General features: G+C 39.8%; 1 protein-coding gene across 6 annotated transcripts in view; it reads right to left on the reverse strand.

Moving 5' to 3' along the window:
* Positions 1 to 1185: 1185 nt before the first annotated feature.
* The window catches only part of LOC125279609 (IQ motif and SEC7 domain-containing protein 2), a 95259-nt gene continuing 74391 nt past the window's right edge, over positions 1186 to 22053 (reverse strand). For 4 of the 6 annotated variants that reach the window (XM_048209479.1, XM_048209481.1, XM_048209483.1 and 1 more), the window contains 14 exons: positions 21170 to 21370; positions 20859 to 21035; positions 14158 to 15215; positions 12734 to 12895; positions 12454 to 12576; positions 12205 to 12371; positions 11945 to 12084; positions 11652 to 11777; positions 10211 to 10231; positions 9540 to 9639; positions 8721 to 8882; positions 8349 to 8540; positions 6871 to 6920; positions 1186 to 5396 (listed from right to left, as the gene is read on the reverse strand). In XM_048209479.1, coding sequence (XP_048065436.1) covers positions 4188 to 5396; positions 6871 to 6920; positions 8349 to 8540; positions 8721 to 8882; positions 9540 to 9639; positions 10211 to 10231; positions 11652 to 11777; positions 11945 to 12084; positions 12205 to 12371; positions 12454 to 12576; positions 12734 to 12895; positions 14158 to 15215; positions 20859 to 21035; positions 21170 to 21370 — 3888 coding nt within the window. In that variant the 3' untranslated portion in view covers positions 1186 to 4187. The remainder of the gene's footprint in view (positions 5397 to 6870; positions 6921 to 8348; positions 8541 to 8720; positions 8883 to 9539; positions 9640 to 10210; positions 10232 to 11651; positions 11778 to 11944; positions 12085 to 12204; positions 12372 to 12453; positions 12577 to 12733; positions 12896 to 14157; positions 15216 to 20858; positions 21036 to 21169; positions 21371 to 22053) is intronic. The other 2 variants (XM_048209480.1, XM_048209484.1) reach the window with 1 other exon arrangement.

Consider the following 22053-nt stretch of genomic DNA (forward strand, 5'->3'; position numbering starts at 1 on the left):
ATATATAGAACAAATGGAATTCATACAGTAACTTCCTCAGAGCTGCACAAAAATTCAATTTCTTAACTGTTGAATTCTTGATTTTCATTGACGATAATAGGAGGATGGAATAACAATAATACTTTTGTATTACAATCCAATAAAACTTACTGCTCAAAAGTACAACATCATATAAGTGCTTAACCTGTGCAGACACAATCATGTCAAACTTTTCTACAGAGACGTGGTGCTGAACATTTGTACTGCTTATTTGTGATGGTCTGTTTACACTATTCTCCGGCACAGTTTATTAGGACACAAATAAGACAAAAGCACAATGTAAGCCACATTATGCTTTTTAATTCTGAATGTATGGTAATTATTTTCCCTAACACCCGAAATCATCACAGAGAGACTTTCACAAGCCTATGTGGCCTAATGCGAAACACATACTAATCACCAGCAAAAGGGGAAGCACAAAAAGGCTCTGGAATCCTATGAAATATAACCAGCTTCAAAATGAAAACAGATTGTACATTTTAATATACTGTTATAAGGAGCATTTAACCTGAAGTGGTTCACACAACAGTGTAGAAAAGGAGCTCAAATATTAAAGGATATTCTTATGAACAAATAAATGATTGATATACAAATTTGTTAGCATATTTGTAAGTGTTCAAAACTGTTTGAAGATTTTGTAGAAAATGGCCTTAAGAGTTTTGACCAGTTTGATGATGAGAGTCACATGTTCAGCTCAACTAATTTTGCATGACTTTGACTATGATTTCGACTATATTGTACATGACAGAAACACAATGAACTTCAGTGGAGAACTTCCATTTCTCAGTATACAAATGTATGTGACCAGAGTACTTTATCCAGCATCATTTGTCATTTCTGTCTTGGTGTTAGATAAAATGTAGAAACCTACAGTTATACTCATATGGTATCTACCTGTTGACTGATATCAATAGTCCTAATTATACAATGTGTAATGTGCATTAGTTCTTGAGTGGTTATTTCAATGCATTACTGAGACAGTATAACAATATAAACTTTTAGACAAATAAAATGATTTTGTATGCTTAATATAAATCGGTCATTAGCCTGATTTCATAAACGCATACACGTATACATCCATACTGTACGCACACAGCCAAACAGTCGCTCAAAAATATATAAAAATAATTAAAAAAAACAACTTTCCAACAGCAAGAACATGTTTTATAGAATGAGAGCAATAAATAATCACATAATTTCTCTGAATTAGTTCTGCATCGAAACCTCATACATATATACAAATAAAACTTCATACAATTAATCATTTTAAATATAGGAACTGCTCTTACACACACATACTGATACAATTTTACAATTACAATTCGTTCCAAGCCCCCCATTCCCAGGTCCTTAAAATGTAAACAATGGTTCATGTTCCCATTCCCAGCCAGATATTGATTCCTCAGTCAAGTGCAGAGTAAATATGGCATATTTATATTAGCTAATATATACATTCAGGTTTATACAGCATCATTCAGCTACAGTAAGTGCAGACATGCAACACGGGGCACGGTGGCGCAAGACATTAGCGTGTCAGAAACCAGAACACGCGTCTCAAAAAACTACTGGATCGATTTCTTTTTTTTCTTTTTTTTAACATCATATATCTCTGCTTTATTTGTGTTTGAGCTCAGCATGCCCCAGCACTCAGGACTCTTTAATACAAGCACAAGAGCAAAGCGTTAGAGTTAGAGAGAAGCAATACCACCCATAGGAAAAAAATGTGAAATGTGTTGAACGGCCCTCTAAATTCAGATCACGCCACAGCTAATGAACAGGGACATGGAGCTCCTGTTTGTCTACAAGGGCCTTAAGGATTCCAGTTATGGATAATGCTAGCAGATTTGAAGTACTGGAATCAATTACCTGAATAAACGTTATTGTAGTTCGACTAAATGTATTTCATACAGGCAAAGAAAATAGTAAAAATAAAATAAAGGGCTGGGCCTAGCAGCAGAGATTAATATTCTTATTTAGGATGTTTTCATCCTTGTAGGACTTTTAAAAAATGTTAAAATTTTATAAGTATAAAAATAACTCCTCAACACAAACATCATCACTAATGTAATACTGTAAATGATTCTGCTTAATGGAGAGAGAACGGCCCATTTTGGTTGTCGAAGGGGGTAAGCAGAAAGAGATAGGGACTGTTTGGAGGGACGCAGATGGAACTTTGGATCCTAGGCACTGATGATTTTTAACTTGTGTATGTGCAAAACCAGAAACTTTCAGCAATTCACAATTAAAGATGCTTTACAGTCTCTCAGTGTAAATGAGTGTGTGTGCATGAACATAAGTCCTCTAAACAGCTTTCATATAAAAAAATAAGAGGGCACTGACATTGGACATGCAACTCAGCAAAATTCACAATATTAAAAGAGCGAGTTGCTCAAGTGTGTATGGCTTCTGGCAACGACAAGTTTTACATGGATCATACAGCTTTTATGTGGATAATATAGTTTTATAAACTTGCTGCAAAACATTTACCTGAAATCAGCAGTCCAATTAGTTGGCTAAACATTAATTGTACACAAAAAAAACCTAGCCTGTTGGTCCGTCTAAAAAAAGCTCTTAGAAAACACTCAGCACGGCACTCTGCTAAAACATATCCATGTGTTATATTAGCAGTAGCTTTTACACCAAAAAAGCAAGAATTATATCAGTAGTATTTGACATCATAATAGTAATAAAGTCACCCATTAAAATCACCCATATCCAGATGTTCTTTTTAAAATTGAGTTACTTCTAAATATTTAAGATATCTGTAACACATTTCAACCGCAAGTCCATAAGTACAGAATTCATTTCAAAGATTCAATGACACTCTCTATGAACACCCTGCTCCTCCATCAGGTCATCCAGAGAAAATATCCAGGTGTATCACAATGTAACCACTGATCCTGAACCTCCAATGACAAACCTTTACAGTAGGCACTAAGGTTATGTAATGAATTGCCAAATAAAATGTTTCATTGGTCAGGTGAGATTGTTTAAATAAGACAAAAATAATAGTGAAATGACAATGCTAAAAGGGAAGGAGAGATGCTGAGGTAACAGGTGGCAGGAAATCAAAACAAATGCAGTGCTGATTTTTCTATTTATCTATGTCTTGATTATTGGTCGCTATTAGTCATGACTCTTTTGTGTACATTACATTTAGGTTTGTTCCATTAGGTGAGACTTAATTGTCTTATAGAACAGAAAAAAGAAATATCTACCAAACAATTTAAATCTCTTTCTACACATTCTGTTTAATAAATGAAAGGCGCACATGACATAATGACTTCACTGAGGTCTTCAAAAAGGTTTTTTTTACTGTTATGGCTGACTTATTGCAAACCTGATGCCCAGCCTCTTCAAGACAAAAACAAAACAAAAGCAAAAACATTTTTCAAATAGTTCCAAAATAGTGATTTTTTTTTTTTTTTTTTTTACCAAGTATATTTAAGTAAACTTTTTTCAGCAATTCCCACCCCATCCCTTCACTCACAAGTCAAAATGAAAGTTTAAAAGAATCAAAATATAGTGTTTGGCATCCCTCTAAATGCATGCTGGCCCTTCTTACACGCTGAGGAATACATTTGACAATGTTGAGGAATGTATCAAGCAAAAATTCTGACTGACCCTGAAATGATTGTCATCTGAGACACATGGAAACTGAAAAGACTACAGATGAAAAAAAGTTCAGTTTCTTTTATATTTTGCACTCATCTGTCCGGTTATGTGTCCATGTTGAGTGTTTGAAGAGTTCACCATCATCATCATCTTCTTACACTGAATCTTAAATTCATCAGTCTGACTTAAATTGGCACCCCCTTATCTCCTGTAACCTCTTCCTTTGGCAGCAATGCAAGTCAAATTCAACTCAAACTCTTAAAAACACTTCATCTGCTTCACCATTGTCTCCATCAGGCTCCTCAGATCTTCAGTCGGAGATTTTATGCTGTTACACAGCCTTTGTTTTGAATGGCGGCGGACAGCAAGAGGCCATTCAGGCTAGCAATGAGCATGTAGCCGGCCAGGTTTCCCACTCTACACGTGAGGGAAGCGGATGTGGAAGTAACAGAGTCTGAGTATGGTATGCTTCCTCTTGCCTGGGCTCCGGCGCTTCCGCGTTGAGACTCTGCGCCCTCTGCCGCGGCTCACCCTCACACCACCGTGCTGATGCGGTTGATAGGTTTGGATTTGGAGCTGCCGACTGTGCTGCTGTTGCTGGCTCCGCCTCCTCCTCCGCCCCCTGGGCCGCCCGACTGCGACCCCATGGGTCCTGGGAGCTGCGGGGCTAGGGGAGAGAGCGGGGTAAGTGGGGTGAGAGGGGTATGTGGTGACGAAGGAGGAGGTAACGGGGAATGTGGTGGAGGAGGCGGAATGGAGGAGAGGGGCGGGTACTGCGGTATGTAGTGGGCGGGGCCCTGGGGTATGTGCCGGGCGGTGATGGCGGATGGCGCCTGAGGGGGCGGCGAGAAAACGAAATGAGTTTGATGGGCGGAGTGATGCAGTAAGGGGTGGGGGCTGTGGGCGTGGACGGGATGGCTGTGGGTATGAGAGTGAACGTGGGAGTGGGCGTGAGGGTGGGGTTGCGAATGAGACAGAGTGAGAGGAAGCTTGCCGGTAGGCCCGGGCACCCGTACGTGGCGTATGGTATTGGGGTGCACGTGGTAGAAGTTGAAAGGACCGATGGGTGAATGGGGCGAATGCGGGGACAGAGGCGGAGGGGTGCAGGCCATATTGGCGTAGCGGCCTTGCTGCATAGCATGATGGGATAGTTGCTGCTGGAGCTGGGCGTGTGAAGGAGCGGGCGGCCCGCGTCGCGGGAGGGACCCTCGTTGTAAGGTGTGATGGATAGCGGGTGGATGGCCAGGGGCGGCCACCTGCATGTGGAACCGATGATGATGGTGGTAGGGGGGCGGAGGCTGCCCAAAGTTGTTGTGACAGTACTGAGCGTGCAGCGCTTGGATCTTGGACGGGCCACCGGGGTCTGACTGGCTGAGGGCGGAGGGGGATGGAGGTGGCGGTCCTCCTGTAGTAGGAGGTGGCACGGGAGCCGGGTAATGTGGCCCGGGGGGAGTAAGGGGAGCAGGGGGTTTGGCGCGCTTGCTCCCAAACAGGGAGCCCAGGAAGGAACCGGAATTGCTCCCTCCAGAACTGCTCCCCGGTCCCCCACCTCGATCGTTGATGCCAGGGACCCCCCCAATATTGCCTACGGCGTTGTGAAGCTGCCCCGGCCCACCCCCCACCCCTACTCCGGGGCTCAGGATGGGGCGGTGAGGCCGGTAGTCTTCCAGCCCGTAGCAGCTGGGAACAGCGCCCCCCATGGGCATACGCTGATGCGGCTGAGGACTGTTAATGATGGATCCCTACAGTGCGCACAAACACACAAAGCCAGACAGTTATTACACTGAAAATCTAAGAGGACGGACAGTGTTGGGACTAACGAGACAGACACACCACATTTACTTCGTCAAATAAATAATTTGCTACTTTTTAGGAATACACTGATAAAATTCTGGCCAATACGGATAAGCAATTATGATTTATGTTATAGTAGATAACCAATAAATACCAGATATTAAAATGCTATACTATTTTTTCTAAATAAAAACAACTAATAAATATGAATTTTAGTGTCATAATGTACAGTACTAAAATTTCAGCAGTTGGTACCAATACCAGTAAAATTTAACAGTTCTCTGTATCATTTTCTGTACCATGGCAAAAATGGTTAGAACCATTTTACTATTTTATTTACCCATTTGAAAATAAAAATATTAATTAAATTAAATGGATTTATTATTTAGATAATAAATTCAAATGTAAAAATTGGTTAGAAAAAGAACAAGTGAAATATCTGTAATAAAATAAAGGACAAAGAAACACATTACATAGAACAAGTGGCAGGTCTGTTAAGATTGCATTTACACTAACACCATGTCTACACCAGACGCAACTTTTATCGCGGCACGACGCAACAGCTAAAAGCTTTCTACACTGAACACGACAAGACGACCACTGGAAAGCACTGGAAAGCATCCAGTGTAGACAATATCATGGATTATGATGGGTTCTTTTGTCTTTTGACGCGTTGCATCGCGCCGCTCCTGTCCAGTGTAGACACAGTGTAACACTTGATGCACATCTATATCAGATTGTTTTGTCTCATGTATTGCTATGGTATATATTAAATAATTATTGGCTTGTTTGCATCAGCCAGAATTTTAATATCAGAACACGCTTAATTTTAAATTAAGAGCAAGACAATAATGTAGATGAGACTTAAAAGTACATCCACACAAGATGTGTAACACCGTACACACATCTCCTGGACAGCAAAAACCAAAAAGCCCTTTAGCATTAGATTTAAACAGCTTCAAACATCTGGCAAAAGTTAGAAATGTCAGTGTCATTAAACAAGCCACAATGATTTTTGTGATAGTCGACTACTCAGTATATATAACAAACTAAGCATTCCTTATTAGAGCGCTTCACTCATTTTATTCAGGCAAAACATATGAATGCGAACCTTTAAAACAGAAGCCTCAAACACTGATTGAGGCATTATTTTACCAGAGCAATGCATTAGTTAGTAGTAGTTAGTAGCAAATGCACCAGACATAACCTATTAGACATGCTGCATGCAAAGCAAACACAGATTACTGTTTTTACACAATATGGAATAAAACATGCTGCACTTCCTCACACAATAATCACAAATTCATGCAAAATAATTTTCTTAAATACAGAACAGAGGACTCATGCACTTGAGAAAGCTGAAACACAAGATCATTCCATTTCAACGTGATTACGAGCAGTTAGTAAACCTGTCCGACTTACTTCAATGGTACTATCCAAAGAGCCAACACTGTTTCTACGGCCTCGCTTTCCTGCGCCAAGCACAGCAAGGTCAGGGTCAAAGATCACAGAGAAAACATTTTCCAAAACCTCTTACTGGGTGTTTGACCCTGGATGATCTGTTTACAATGAACAATATCCACCGACAAAACTAAACTTCACGACACTGAACTCGAGATCGGATGTGTTCAGAAATTATAAAATATTCAGAAAATATTTAAAAAAAAGAGTAGTATGCCGCATGACCACATTACATTCATGTTTAATTCTGCGAGTTCGAAATAAAATGGCTACAAAATAAAATGGCTATTTTGTATTTTCCGTAAAAATGTGTTAACTCTTGGCAGCCTGATCAAACATTGAGAAAAGAAAAAAAGATTCCAAAAATTTGGCAGCTATCAATTCATGGAAATTTGTGGTCAAAGTCAAGATCATCGCATTGTGTGATACAGTATTAAGGCCGTGACACATCGAGCTGACGTCAAAGAACTAGCAGCGACAAAAGCTGTTGTTGCCTCATGTTAGCTGCGTCTGGCCAAAAAAGCTGCGCTTGAACACCACACCAAAAGGACTACAGGCGACTGCCAAGTAGCGTGTGCGTTCTGTGCCTGCATGTAAGGAAATAACTGTCTATATCAGCAGGTACATGTAGTCTATATTTGTCATTCAAAAAGGGAAACTGAAACTAGAACTGCAGATATACAAATCGGAAACAAAGCAGTGCTTGCTTACTATTTTGAATATTAATCATGCTGATCTTTTTCTTCATTCCAGGTGGCTCATGTTGTTATGAAAATATTTGTGTATTGGAATGCTGAGGCAAGATGATGTAAAATTAGAACAGCCTTCTGTCTATGCCATTTTGACTTCTTTGCTCTGCCATATCTGTGCTTTGTTCTTGTGCACAGATCTTTCTCACCGACGCCAGCCCAGTTGCCGATTCAAAATGCTGACTAGAGCTGACGTATGGAACACATTGCAACAGACGCTCACCAACGGCCCGCCACTGGCCGATGGCCGACAGTCGGCTTGGTGTGTCACAGCCCTTACACAGAGAGTCTGCCCCAATGTATACTGCACATTTGAACAAATGTAGCATCTATGCAATCTATGCATACAGAAATTTTGCATACTGTGATTGCACATACAATAAAATTTGACATTCAAAAAACAGCCACTGAATGAAAAACTGTATGCAAGGACATAATGTGCCATTAGAGGGCACTGTCTGTCAATCTGTACTTCACAACTGTTACAGTATGGCATTCATGATCAAACTGTGGTGGATTTATAAATATTTCCTCCATATAAATCTTGTTTTATTTTTATTTTTTATGCTCTGCAGTCCACAGAAATCCAGGGAGCATTCATGTAAGAAAGCATAATTTGTGGTAAATTTTGCATTTTTTGAGAGCCTACTTGAAACAGAAGGGAGTCTGTTGTGTGAATGTGTGTTGTACCTGTCTCAGAGAGGTCTCTCAGTGAGGAGCTAAGTGCTGTTCGTTTAAGCCCCTCCCCTGCTGCGTACGTGTCATCCAGACTGGGCCTTCCCAGAGTGCCGTTCACAGCCTCGGTCTTCATTCCGCCAACCCCGCCCACATCTCCACTCAGGAGCCCTGGACGCATCACACCTTTCTGCTTCTCTAACTCAGCTACGGAGAAGAGAGTTAAGGGGGTTAATGCTAGCAAAACTGACAATTATGAACATTAACCCTATTGAATAATTTATCAGCCACACAGCAAATTTCTGAAATTTCAGTTGGCAAACAAGAAAATGACCTCATGCTTTTGATCTGTCATATGTGAAACAACAGAAAATAAGGATTTCTTACACTCTACACGGTATTTCTCCATATCCTGAACCTCAGCGACGCTCTCACGCAGGTCGCTGGTGAAGCGTGTTCGGTCCTGCTGGCTTGGCGCGTTGAACACAATCAGAACTTTACGCTCACTGCCGGGCATTGCTGATGTCAGTCTGATACCGTGAGGATAGTCTGAGAGAGAGGGACAGAGATAGAGGAGAAATGCAGTCAATTAAAGAGAGACCCAGATAAAGAGGCATGTGCTGTGCCTCATGTAATTAGTTATAGATCTGTCATTTTGACAAAAGTCTACAGATACACACAATATCAAACTGTGTACTAATCAAAATTATATATATTTTTAGTTATTTTTCTTTGTTATTAGTTTTTCTTTAAGCATAAATCGAACAAAACAGAGAGGTTTATTTTTAAAACAATAATAAAAAAAAAACAATGGGGTAAGAAAAACATTTAATTCAAAATAGATTGTCTTAATCTTATGAAATTTTACTTTCATTTATCTTCTTTTAAGCATATATTAGATATTTTGTTAGTGGAAAACAAGTGCAAAACAAATTATGATTAAGATAAATAGAGAACAGACGTTTTCAGAAATCAACAGAACAGCCACAATTGAGGTAATGGCATGAGGATGTCTTTTTCTCCTTCATATACTGGTTAGAAACCAAAACACCACCTACATGAAAGCAAGGAAAGGGTAATGAGAGAGCACCAAGCTGAGATGGAGTGGATGAGAGCAGAGTGTGTAAACGAGCTGGAATGGAGTGATAGTATAAATAAAGAAGGAGGGGCAGATGGTGAGACAGATGGATGGATGAATATACTTACAGGAGTTCTGGAACATATGAACCTGCATCTCCACCAAGGGAAAAGACTGTCTGAAACTGTACGTCACAGACGTCTTCTTCTTCTGAAAAATCTTTGTTACCTACAGAGGGGAACAAAAGGGGATGTTAGGATGTAGTTATGATCATTATACATATACATACTCTATATACATACAACAGAAAAATGCTCGGACACACTTGAATATATATTAGGGCTGTTTCTCTTTGTGAGCTTTGGTTAGAGGTGGCTGAAATGCAACTTTACACATAACTGCCAGCCTGCATGGAGAGGTTTTTGAGACTCCAGTGAGCCCAGCAGCTTCAAAATACCCGTTTGGTGCTCAACAGTGGCTTTTTATAGCTGCCCTTCTAATACAATTAACTTGTTTGACAGAAACTTTCCTTAATAAGCCTTTATCTGACCGAGTTCTGCTGTGCTCTAAATCACTCACAAATCTTATGATAGTTTGATAACCTCCATTCAGTTTTTGAAAAATATTAGTTGTTTTCATACCTTTTGCGTAACATTGCACCATGTCATGCTTTTCATCTTCAGAAAGATCTTTCTTCCTCCCCATATTGCATGAGAACTGTGACTTGCTTAATAATGTGGAACAACCTCTTTAAGTAGGGTTTCCATTTACCTGAGATCTGGCGAACTATTTAACAAACCTGTCTGAGATTGTCAGTTATCTAAAAAGATATGGAGAAATAAAACAAACAAACACTTTCTTTGAAAAACTAAAATCTGAATGTTTATAGTATTGAAATCCTACTGATATGTCACTTGCATAATAATTTGGAACAATATACATACATACATACATACATAACATACATACATACACATACACATACATATATGTAATTTATTTTTAGTTTTTTTTGCAGTCTGAATAGCTGTAATCTAGACAAAGTATATAACATTCTTGATTTGTTTACCCTGTTTTTGGTCACTGTATTTTTCAATATTTCTATTTGTGCTATTTAATAGTTTTGAGGACTTTTAATAAAATGATAAGGAATGAGAAGGTGTCCAAAATCTTCAAGTATTTATTATTATTAGGGATGCACGATACCATTTTTTAAGGACTGAGTACGAGTACCGATACTTTTTTCTAGTACTCACCGATACCGATGCCTATACATTTATTAATTTCTCTCTCTCTCTCTTTTTTTGGTGATGTTGCAGTTTTCCAAGCACAACACAGTGAGACTAATGAATGTAGGACAGCTTCTTTAATATTACTCTAATGAGAGAACAAAAATTTCAGTGTCCAATAACCTTCAAAGGACATACTTACAAATATATAAAATTGTATAAAAAGAAATTTACAAACAAATTACAAACAATACAACAAATACTATAGAGATACAAATTAAATAAACTTGTTTTTCAGACACAGTAGGTTTATTTACCATGTATACATTTATTTAACATATTTTTGTTGTTTTATTAACATTAATGACAATTATAGGCTACGGTCCCTTTAAGATCAAATCCATGGATACTGACACATATCCTGTTTTCACCCAAATGTTTACGTCCACTTAAGCCATAACTGACTGTATTTACGTGAGATACTCCACACGATGGACATTTTGACAACTATGTGTGCATTTGACCATTCAGGCGCGAGGAGAACTGATCGCGTGCTGTCTGAGAGAACTGGGATCGTGCGCAAGAAAGAGAGAGAGCGCGTGCGAGAGAGCGCTTCTGGTCTGTCATTCAGTGCGATTCCGCCTATCCCGACTTCACTAATCGATAACGAATCGTGATTGAAATAGTAGTAGCAATAGTAGTAATAGTAGTAATACGTATAAATACATAATATTTTGACTAATGAATTGTGTGTGTATATAGTATATATAGATAGATAGATAGATAGATAGATAGATAGATAGATAGATAGATAGAAACTGAAACTGTTACATGTTCTTACTGATTTTTTTTTTATGAAAACAGTAGGCCAATACATCCTGTAAACATTTTTTAAAACAAATATTGTACTATTATATAATTATAAGTGCACATGACTTTTCTAAACCAAAAGGAGTATTTTTCCTCTACATCTTGCAGTAATTAGACCAATACGGCTGACTGAAGACTTACCACTAGCAGGTCATTAAAGAGGAAGACCTCCCGCTGGTGAACTCCACTCCTCTGCGGTCGATTGGGGTCAGGGACTTCATACAGCTGACAACAGCACACTAGCCTGCGATGTGGCAGAGAAAGCACCTGTGCACACACACACGTAGCATATCAAAATACAACTTGGTTTGTCTCACGCTAAATGACACAAACAAATTGAAGATCAAATTTCCTTTTAACTACAAGCTGAACAACAATATGGGGTTTCAGCCAGAAGTATGATGTGCATGAGTGAATCACATGGTTTGACTCACAGGTTTCTTGCCCACGATGACCCTCTCCACAGCTTGCACTTGAGACACGTGATCATCATTTGTCCTGAGTTCCCATTTCTGAATGCGCTGGTAGATGCCCACTAACATATCCCTGGGAATGTCCTGTCCATTATCAACTCCTGTCAATGAAAAAGAGAGGGAAAACAAATGAGGAAAAAAAAGAACATGAAAACAGCTGGAAAATCTATCTGATTTAGCTAAAGACATTCTAGATCTAATGGAAGGATGGAGTGGATCACCTCTAAGGTTCTTAATAAAATCCTCCAGCTTCATCTTCCTCTCAGCTTTGACGTTGGGGCTGTACATGTCTGTGTTGAGGAGGATGATGGCAAATGCCAGGATGAAGATAGTGTCTGGGTTCTGAAACTGGCGGACGAGTGCAGGGTTGCACACGCAGTATCTCTGACTGCAAGAAAGAAAGGTGATACTCATGCGGAACTACAAAATGCAGTTAAAAGAGCAAAGGTTGTGATGAGAGTAAAGGCTACCTGAAGGCCTCTACCAGTCTCTCAACCTTCTGGGCTTCCCCCTGAACCTTAATCTGAGCCTGAAACTTCCTCAGGGCGTCATCCAGATCCATACCGGAGAAATCCATCTCATCCAACACACAGCTGAGAAAGAAAAACAGAAAGATTGTTGAATTCATCTGCTAACATGTATTTGTTTTTTGTTTTTTTAGCCAGTGTCTGGCTTCTGTTTTTTGCCTCCAGCATATGGATGCTTTGCTACAATCTGGGTCTGGAAGACAGGAAAAACATCATTACTTACTCCAACACATCCTTGTTGAACTGTTTTTGTCGATTTCCCAGAAACTCCCCGATCATCTGTCTACTTAGGCCTTTTCTCTCCAGGATGAAGCGTGCAATGCCCACAGGTGTGTCTGATACAAAACCCCTCTCTATCAAATACTGGATCCCCTTCTCTGGTTTCCTGAAAGACAAAGAGAAAAAGACAGGGAGAGTGAAGACGAAAAAGATAGGATAAGATTCTTTTCAGTAAATCTGTGATAAACTGAATTAAAGACAAAAAAAGAGAATATTGAAATAGAAATTAAATCCAATCGGATTTAGGTTCCCACGTCTTGCATTTGATCGTGCGGTCTTTTATTTATTTCCGTCAACTGATCTTAAAATGCGTTTGATTGCATACGGTTTCATTTCCTCATCAGACTTAGTTTTCTAAAGGAACCTGCTAAAAGATTCACACATTAATCTTGATTCATAAAATGTTACCGTTACTTTATATTATCAATTCTCTATGATTTATAATAGAGGGACGTGTTAAAATAACACTGTACTGTCAAAAATCATCTGTGATCTTAACATAGGTATTAAGTCAGAAAAATGTTCAGAGAAATCACTCTGGGCTTGTCATATCCTCAATATAAGGATGTAAAAATGAAATATGACAGGTGTGATAAACCATATGGAGGAGAAATATATAGATTGGAATTGAAAAAGATTTGTACTTAAAATGTTTTTAACATCATGATTTTAAGGTTACTGTATATGAAAATGGAAACATATTGGTTACCGTTTCTTTTTTCACTATTTTGAACAACTTTTTGTTTTTTTGTTTTTTAGCAGTTCAATAGTTCTGCAACATGATAATGCCTTTTTAAAGAACAAATATACATAGTTTCTCAACTAATATAATCCAATTGTAATTGTTAATGAAACAAAACAACAAGAATGCTCAAAAGTGGATAACTGAACATTCTAAATAATTGCATTTCATTTTGAATAATTATTTAATAAAAACAGTGCATGTGTATAGAATGGGGATTTTAAAAAGTGGAAATCTTGTTTAAAAAGACTTAGACTGCAAGACACTGCTGTCACTATTTAAAGTTTCAACCCAAAATGTCAACTGAAACCACACAATGTCAATCCTATCTAGGGAAGTAAATTTCCAGAAACTTTTCAGAATTTTTTAGTAGCTCCTCACTGCAGAACACGAGATCCAGAATCCAGGTCCAGGGGGTGGAGACAGGTAGGATTAGAAATACATAAAGTGGAAGGAGTTAGATTCAGATCCAGGGGGTGGAGATGGGTAGAGTGGGAGGAGTTGGACCTGGATGCAACCTCGCCTCCTGGATCTCGTTATCTGGATTTTTACTGGTTATGCTCTGCCCCTTTGCATCTCTACTCCTATCACTGGTCTTGTGATGCATTTTGGTGAACATCTCTTACTTGTTGAAGAGGTTGAGTCCGATGCGGTATTGCCTTCTCTGCACCACGTCATTGTTGAAGGCGGGCGAGTCCCAGCTATGCCTGCTCTCTCTCTGATAGGTCTGTTTTCCTAGAGGAGGCAATGGTTCCCTTAGACTGTCCCTAGACGAAGAGCCTGAGCTGCAGTTGATGGTCTCGTTGGAGTTGGTGGTGGAGTTCAGGGAGTCATTGTCCCCATCCGAGTGCTCCAGGCCAGTAGTGGGCAGGGGCGCGGAGGATGAGGAAGAGAGGGGTGTGAGTGGGGGTTGGGTGGGTGAGGGAGACGTGGGGTCTGGGTAGGGGTGATGGATGTGTGGCAAAGGGTGGTGGTGCAGTGGATGGTGAAGATGTGGGTGGTGATGGTGGTGCATCATAGCGTGGTGCGGTAAGTGTGTAGGCAGAGGGGATGGGATGGGGCGACCAGGGGGTCGCGTCTGGCCCTGTGCTGCGCAAGGATTTGGCGTGCGAGTTGCTGGGTTGTGTTTGAGAGTCCCTTGGGGCGATCCACCCGTTGCAGGCTCCTGCTCGTAAAGCAGCTGTCTGCTGAGGGAGCCTCGATCGGAACGGTCGCTCATGTCAACGGAGCTGTCACTAGGCGGCTCTATGGTAAGAACGGGAAGGTGTGACCCACGCAAGCGGAAATCTCTGCATTCGGTGCACGGTGTGCTTCGCCGGCTGTTATTGCTCCCACCACCCTCCGTTTCCCGGCTGTCTTCACGGCCTCCAACCCCACTGCTGACACCCCAGTACTCTGTGTCCGTGCTAGAGGGAACCCGCTCGATAGATAGCGGAGAACACGGCATGCCGTCATCCATATAAAGCGTGACATCGCTGTACGAGGTGGCTGTGCTGTCCTCATGCATGACCCCTAGACGCTCTTGCTCTCCCATGACCCCCCTACGCGAGGTAGGTTTGTTGCTCCACACACACTCGCCGAAATCCTCGCTCTCCTCGCCGCCTCCCCCACCACCATCTTGAGAATCTCCTCTGCCTGACTGACACGTGAGAGTGTCGTCCATAGAGTCAGCCAGAGAGGTCACCTGACAGAGAAAGCACACATAGATTTACACAACTGTTTAAAAGTTTGGGGTCTTTTTTGGGGTATTTTTGAAAGAAAAGTTTTGGGGATTTTGAAAGAAGTCTCTTATGCTGCATTATGCTGTAAGGCTGCACTTATTTCAAAGATACAGTGAATTACAGTGTGTAATTATTAGGCAAGTTGATATTCTGATCATACAAGCACATTTTACCAATTGAAAACCACATCAATCTTAAAGGGTTAGTTCACCCAAAAATGAAAATAATGTAATTTATTACTCACCCTCATATCGTTCTACAGAAAGGTACTCAAAACATATTTAAAACTGTTCATGTGAGTTCAGTGGTTCAATCCTAATATTATAAAGCGATGAAAAAACTTTTTGTGCACCAAAAAAAAAACAAAATAACGACTTTTCAATGATATCTACTGATGGTCGATTTCAAAACACTGCTTTGAATCTTTTGTTTCGAATCAGTGATTCGGATTGTGTGTCAAAATGCCAAACTGCTGAAATCATGTGACTTTGGCGCTCACATCACTGCTGAACTCACATGAACAGTTTTAAATATGTTTTGAGTACCTTTCTGGATCTTGAGAAGTTCAATGGCATCGCTGTCTATAGAGGCCTCATGGAGCCATCGGATTTCATCAAAAATAACTTAATTTGTGTTCCGAATATGAACGAAAGCCTTACAGGTGTAGAACGACATGAGGGTGAGTAATAAATGACATTATTTTTATTTTTGGGTGAACTAAACCTTTAAGATTAATAGGTAATAGATAATAAGTAATTGCTGGCCAAAAAAAGAGATTTAACTCACACTGAAAAGTCAACTTGTGAAATGGTCATGAGAAGGATGCAATGCTACAGAAATTTTAACAAATAGTTTTAACAGATAGTGACAGATAGGTTGAGAGTGTCTCTTGAGGTACCAGCCCCAGTTCAAGTCAGACAACAGCAACACTTCAACTTGTGATTATTATTAAGTGGGGGTTATGTTTCAGGATTCTTTACTTTAGCAAAGTCTCTGAGAACCTGACATCTTGTATTTCTGCAGGCAAGTAGGTTGCAGTTCTAGAAAATGGCACTGGAGACCAAAGGGTTCCTGATGGTTTCAAACCTAATTCTTCACCTTAATTGTTAAAGTCTTTTGTGATCCTGCTATCCCAATGAGCATTTCTTGTCCAATGGTCACACCTTAATTTTGCAGTTTCTATAGTATTGCATCCTTCTCATAGCCATTTAATAATTTTTTTATTTTTTTTTTATATATAATTTTTTTTTTTAAATATCTTTTTTGTCCCATTTTATCTATAAAATAAAAGAAAACCTGCTTTTTATAAATTTCCTGGAAAATAACCAAATATCGACACAGGCAAGGTTAGATACCTCTCACTCTACTGATTGATACATGTTGTGCTTTTGTATTTGAGATATGTGGATATGTCTGTCTTAGCCTTTGTATAATAACTTTACCCATGTAATTGAATTTTTGGATGCTTTGGGGGTGGGGGGTGGGGAGGGGAAGGGGGTTGTGGGAAGGTGGTTAAAATATTTTAAAATGTATTTTCTTGGCTTATTTTCTTGTCATTTTACATGCTTAATGTTCAATAAAAATATGTTTTAAAAAAAAAAGAAAAAAAAAAAAAAAAGAAAGAAAACCTGCTTAATTATTACGCACATCTGAATATAAGGCGTTTTTCACTTCCAGCCCTCGTTAACAATTATATATCACTTATAAATGATCACATATGTGGGGTCTGTCCACTTCCACATATTCCTTCTTCTCTTTCGACCACCTTCTGCATCTCTCAACAGGTTCAGGGCCAATGAAGGATGATGCCAGCAACACTGCCTTGTTATCATACCACTTCACGATGGACATCCCACTTGTCTTTTCGTATTTCACTTCATACGCACCACGCCCGGCCTTTGAGAGTTCCTTGTCACTCTTGAGGGTACATCCACGGAGACGGTTACGATTGATGGTAGCAACTGTTAGAATTCCCATTTTCTTCAGTTCCACAATGAGTTCAGGGGAAGTGAACCAGTTGTCGAAGAAGCACTTGTAGTTTAGTCCTTTTGGAACTTCTGATACGAGACGAAGCACAACTTCACCGGCAACACCAAGTCCACGCTCATTGGTCACGGTCCCTTTTCCAGTGTATACTTCAAAGTCATAGACTAGTCCAGTGACACCTGCACGAGTAAAGACCTTGATTCCCCATTTATGCGGCTTGTTCTTGATATACTGTTTCATTCCAATCTTTCCTTTGAAGGGGATCATCTGCTCAATGCAAACGGAGTGGTTATTGTCTGGTTCAACCTTCAAAAGTTGGCACGGACTTTCTCAAGAACTGGACGCACCTTGAATAATGGATCGTATCCAGGCTCACCCTTTTGCTTCACATTGGTATTGTCGTTCATGTGGATGTATGTACGCAGATTATCAAATCGCTTACGTCCCATGACTGTCGCAATTGGGTCATAGCGGGTTGCCGTCTGCCAGTACATGCGGTACGATGGCATACGTACTACGGTCATCAAGATGTGTAAACCAATGAATTGCTCTATTTCAGAAGGGGTTGTTTTCAGTTCTGGGCCATTCTTCATAACTGCATACAAGTTAGATTGGTTAGAAATATGTTCAAAAACAGATTTGTCCATGAACTGATCAAAATACCACTTTGGACTTGGTATTTCGTCTGGGGGAGGTGAGAATGCAGGTCCTCGGAATGAAGAGTCTATGTCAGCTGCTGGGGGTTTCCTCTGCCTCCAAGAAAACTCTTTGTTGACTGGAGCTGGGCCTGGCTGAGGTTCATTGTCATCTGGGACCTCAGTGTCACTGTCTGCATGTATGTTATGAATTTCAACATCAAGGTGGTTGAGATTAGCTTTTGGTATTGCTGCCAGTGGCTTATCATCATCAAAGCTGGAGTCAGACTCGTATGCTTCAGGAGATTCCTCAAAATCTGGATCAGCAATATTATCGTCTGGAATGGATTCTGTGTCAGATAAAGCACCATCAGGAAGGCAAACATACTCAATAACTTCCCTGGCTGAGTAAAACTTTCGTCTGCCTGCCATAACACACTGCAAATCCTGCATAGAGAGTATTCTGTAAGTTAGTTTGCCAAAAAATGCTTTGACACAATGATCTGTACTAATAAAAGTGCCATGGAATTTAGGCTACATCAGTTTTCCTCACTGCACAGTCAAATGAACATGGTATTGTGCCATTGCTTTTGATCAAATCTGCCTCTGATTGTTTGCTACTTCGCTCCAAATTATTAAATTTTCCATATGATATACCCTCAGTGACACCTCAAAGTAATACATAAACACTGGTGATAGGAAAATAACCCTAGTATAAACTGTTGCTCAAAATATGGGCAAACTAGTAGATAAAGCATGTGATATCCAGTGGTACCTATCTGGCCAAACGTTGCAAATCTGCTACGTTGAAATAGAGCTGCACCAGGGGAAAAATCCAGAAGAGATAAAATCTACTAATTGGCATTTACTGTGTCTATATACACTTATGATTCTTCTTATGCAGTTTTAGTTTCAAATTAATGGACTTTAAATTGAGCAGAATCCGCTCAGGGAACCCTGGAAACAGACATTTGGAAGGGAGATACACGCCATCTGGTGGCAAAGTGGGAAACTGCTAATGGACAACCAAGTCCTGCAGTGGTACTTCTGAGTAAAAAAAACTCATAAAATATGTATCTGGAGTAATAAGGTAATTAGTTTTTAACTGTTGCAAATCAGCAACGCCTGCCTTGAGATTAAACATATAGTTCTGTTGCTATTTTTGGTTGCATCAAGGACATATACAAAGAGCAACTCGTTTTTGTTTCGCTAGCCAGTTAGCTGTATTATAGTGCATACTTCTCCAACAAACACCAACAAACCTCTATGTTCATAGACAAACAGTTGTTCATGCTATAAATTAACAAAAATGCTACTACTCAGTCATGTATTCGGCTACAGTAAAGCTTTAATCAGGATAAAACTGTATATTGAAAGCTAACAAACAGCAGTGACAGCATATCTAAACACTTTGACAAATACTAAATGAAACACCAATCATAAACGTCCTTTAAAAGCCGTGATTGCTGTTCATCTGGGTCTGATTCGGGCTCAATTTGATACAGCAATATAATCAAATTGAGCATACAATATAACCGAAGCCCACGTAACCGGTAACAAATGGTAAGGGGCGTGGCGTTTCCGGACGCTTCAGCAAATCACGATGGCTCTGGATACACTGTTCCAGCTAACCAATCTGAGCACATTGCGTATTTCGGAGGGAGTGGCTTCATAGAAGCAGGAAGTCAAACAAGCCGTTCATATGACAGTGGAAACAGAGGTGTAGAATAAAGGTAAAATATATGAAAAATACAGCGTTTTCAAAAAAACGTTATGTTAAACTGTGCCAAGCCTAGAAAAAAACCATTGAACCACCCCTTTAAGATTGATGTGGTTTGGAAGATTGCTTGGATTGGCAAAAAATGATCAGAATATTGATTTGCCTAATAATTATGCATGCACTGTTATGGAACCTTGCTTCCGCTATGTAATAAAAAATAAAAAAGATAATTGCGACTTTTAATCTCACAATTATTTTTCTCTAGCAATTCCTACTTTTTTCTCAGAATTGCTTGATATAATGTCGCAATTGCGAGTTATAAAGTCAGAATTGCAAGATATAAACTCGCAATTCTGACTTGCTTTCTCAGAATTTGAAGTTTATTTGCAAGATATTGCAAGCATTTTTTTCCTCAGAATTGGACTTTATAACTCGCAATTGTGGGGAATGACCTGCCCATCTTCAGCTGTCTAGCAGAGGGATGCAGGTTTTCCTCAAGAATTTGGATGTACTTGGCATCATCCATTTTCCCTTCAATCCTGACCAATCGCCCAGTCCCCACTGAAGAGAAACAGCCCAACAACATAATTCAGCCACCACCATGCTTCACAGTAGGTATGGTGTGTTTGGGTGGTGTGCTGTGTTTGCTTTTCACAAAATATCGCACTTGGACAGTCCAAAAAGGTCAATTTTGGTCTCATAGCACCTTTCAGCAGCCTTGCAGGTGTGTTTTTGCATAGTGCAAAAGAGACTAAGTGTAGCACTTTTTCAGGAAAGCCTTCTTTCTTTCAACACTGTTTGCTGAAAAGCAAACACAGCACACCACCCAAAACACACCATACCTACTGTGAAGCATTAATAATGCTTTAAATCCATGAATAATGACCTGAAAAAGGATTCGTTCTGTCTCTGCTAATGACCATTGCGTCTGTTTATAAAAGCCACTTAGCCACTTTGGAAAAATATGTCTGTTAATTGACAAGTAACCAAATGTTTTCTTAGTGTAATGCTGTGGGTTATTTCGAAAAAGTATAAGGTACGTAAATGATTCCTGAATTACATTGTATCTGATTTGTCATTACCTCATTTGTCTCTCAGGCAACATGTAAAACTACTTTATACCAAATCTAATGCAGCATAAATCTATTCTACTCCTACTATTCCAACTTTGTATGTGGCTTGCACTGAAATTAATTTAAATTGAACCTAAATTTTTAACATAACTTCTAAGGGCCCATTTTCAGACTATTTCACTCATCTGTCACCTGTTTATTGAAGGCGTCATCTGCATGCGAGTACTCCTCTCTGTCTGAAGGACAGTGTCCGGGTGAGTCAGTGTCCTGCTGTGTGCCTGTGGTTCCTGCCTGGCCAGCTGTTCCTAGAGTCGAAGTGTGATGGCTGGTATATCGACCTTGCTGCTGCTGAGGCATCTGGGGCTGAACCTGATCAATAATTAATATTAAAAATAGGAATTAAAATGATGTAAACATCACATAAATCAGAATCAATATCTGACATTCAGTCAAGCTGAATTTTCCACTTAGTACAGGCTTTAACCATTATACTGTTATATTGCCTGTGGCTGTCGCTCGTCAAACGAGTACTGCGAACGCATGTTTGACAGGATGATCCGGCGAGTCATTCGGCTTTCTGAGGCAGAACTGCGCAGCCGTTGAAAGTTCTTGTTCATGCGATACTGCCGGAATGCTGTCTGAATTGTGCGAGCCGCTCGCCTGCTCAGGAAGTAACCGCCATACTTCCTCTCCAGCATCTCCACCTGATAAAAAGGAAGACAGAGAGAAAAAGAGCATGAAAAATGAATGGAATTGCAGACAGCGAGAAAGATGTGGTGCATTGTTCTTCAAACCTAGTAATGTACTGTGTCTACATGCTTTACCGATCAAACCTGAAGCACAAAGAATCTGGGAAACGACTCAATTTAATGGCATTGTTGCTCAATAATTATTAAAAGAAAAAGGATATTAGCAATATTTCTGTACATAGCAGTATTTTCTTGTTGAGTATTTATGAGAATATTTTCGGAAGTCTCAGTCACTCCTCCATGAGTGGATAAATTCCATAATTGCAGAAATCTTTGGTATTAATATGAAAACATAACAGCATGGTCTGGATCATAACTGCAATCCCAATCTTTCGTTATGTGAGATGATGGAGGTTTGGCTTCACATTAGCATGACTGGAGGTCATTATGTACATTTGAGGCATGACTGTAGTTTAAAGCTTGTAAGATGGCCTCCATTCACAAACACAAACACAAACACTTTGTGATAAGTAGATCTTCCTGTGGGCTGTTTGTGCCACTGAGAGTTCTGACAAACATTAAGCAAGCACAAAACAAACAAAGTTAACAGTGTTTGACAAACTAAGAATTTCCTTTCATTAATGGTATTAAAATATGGTGTTACTATGTTTTTTGGAGATGGTATGATGATTTTCTTT

This window comes from Megalobrama amblycephala, linkage group LG12, assembly GCF_018812025.1.
Source record: "Megalobrama amblycephala isolate DHTTF-2021 linkage group LG12, ASM1881202v1, whole genome shotgun sequence".
NCBI lineage: Eukaryota > Metazoa > Chordata > Actinopteri > Cypriniformes > Xenocyprididae > Megalobrama > Megalobrama amblycephala.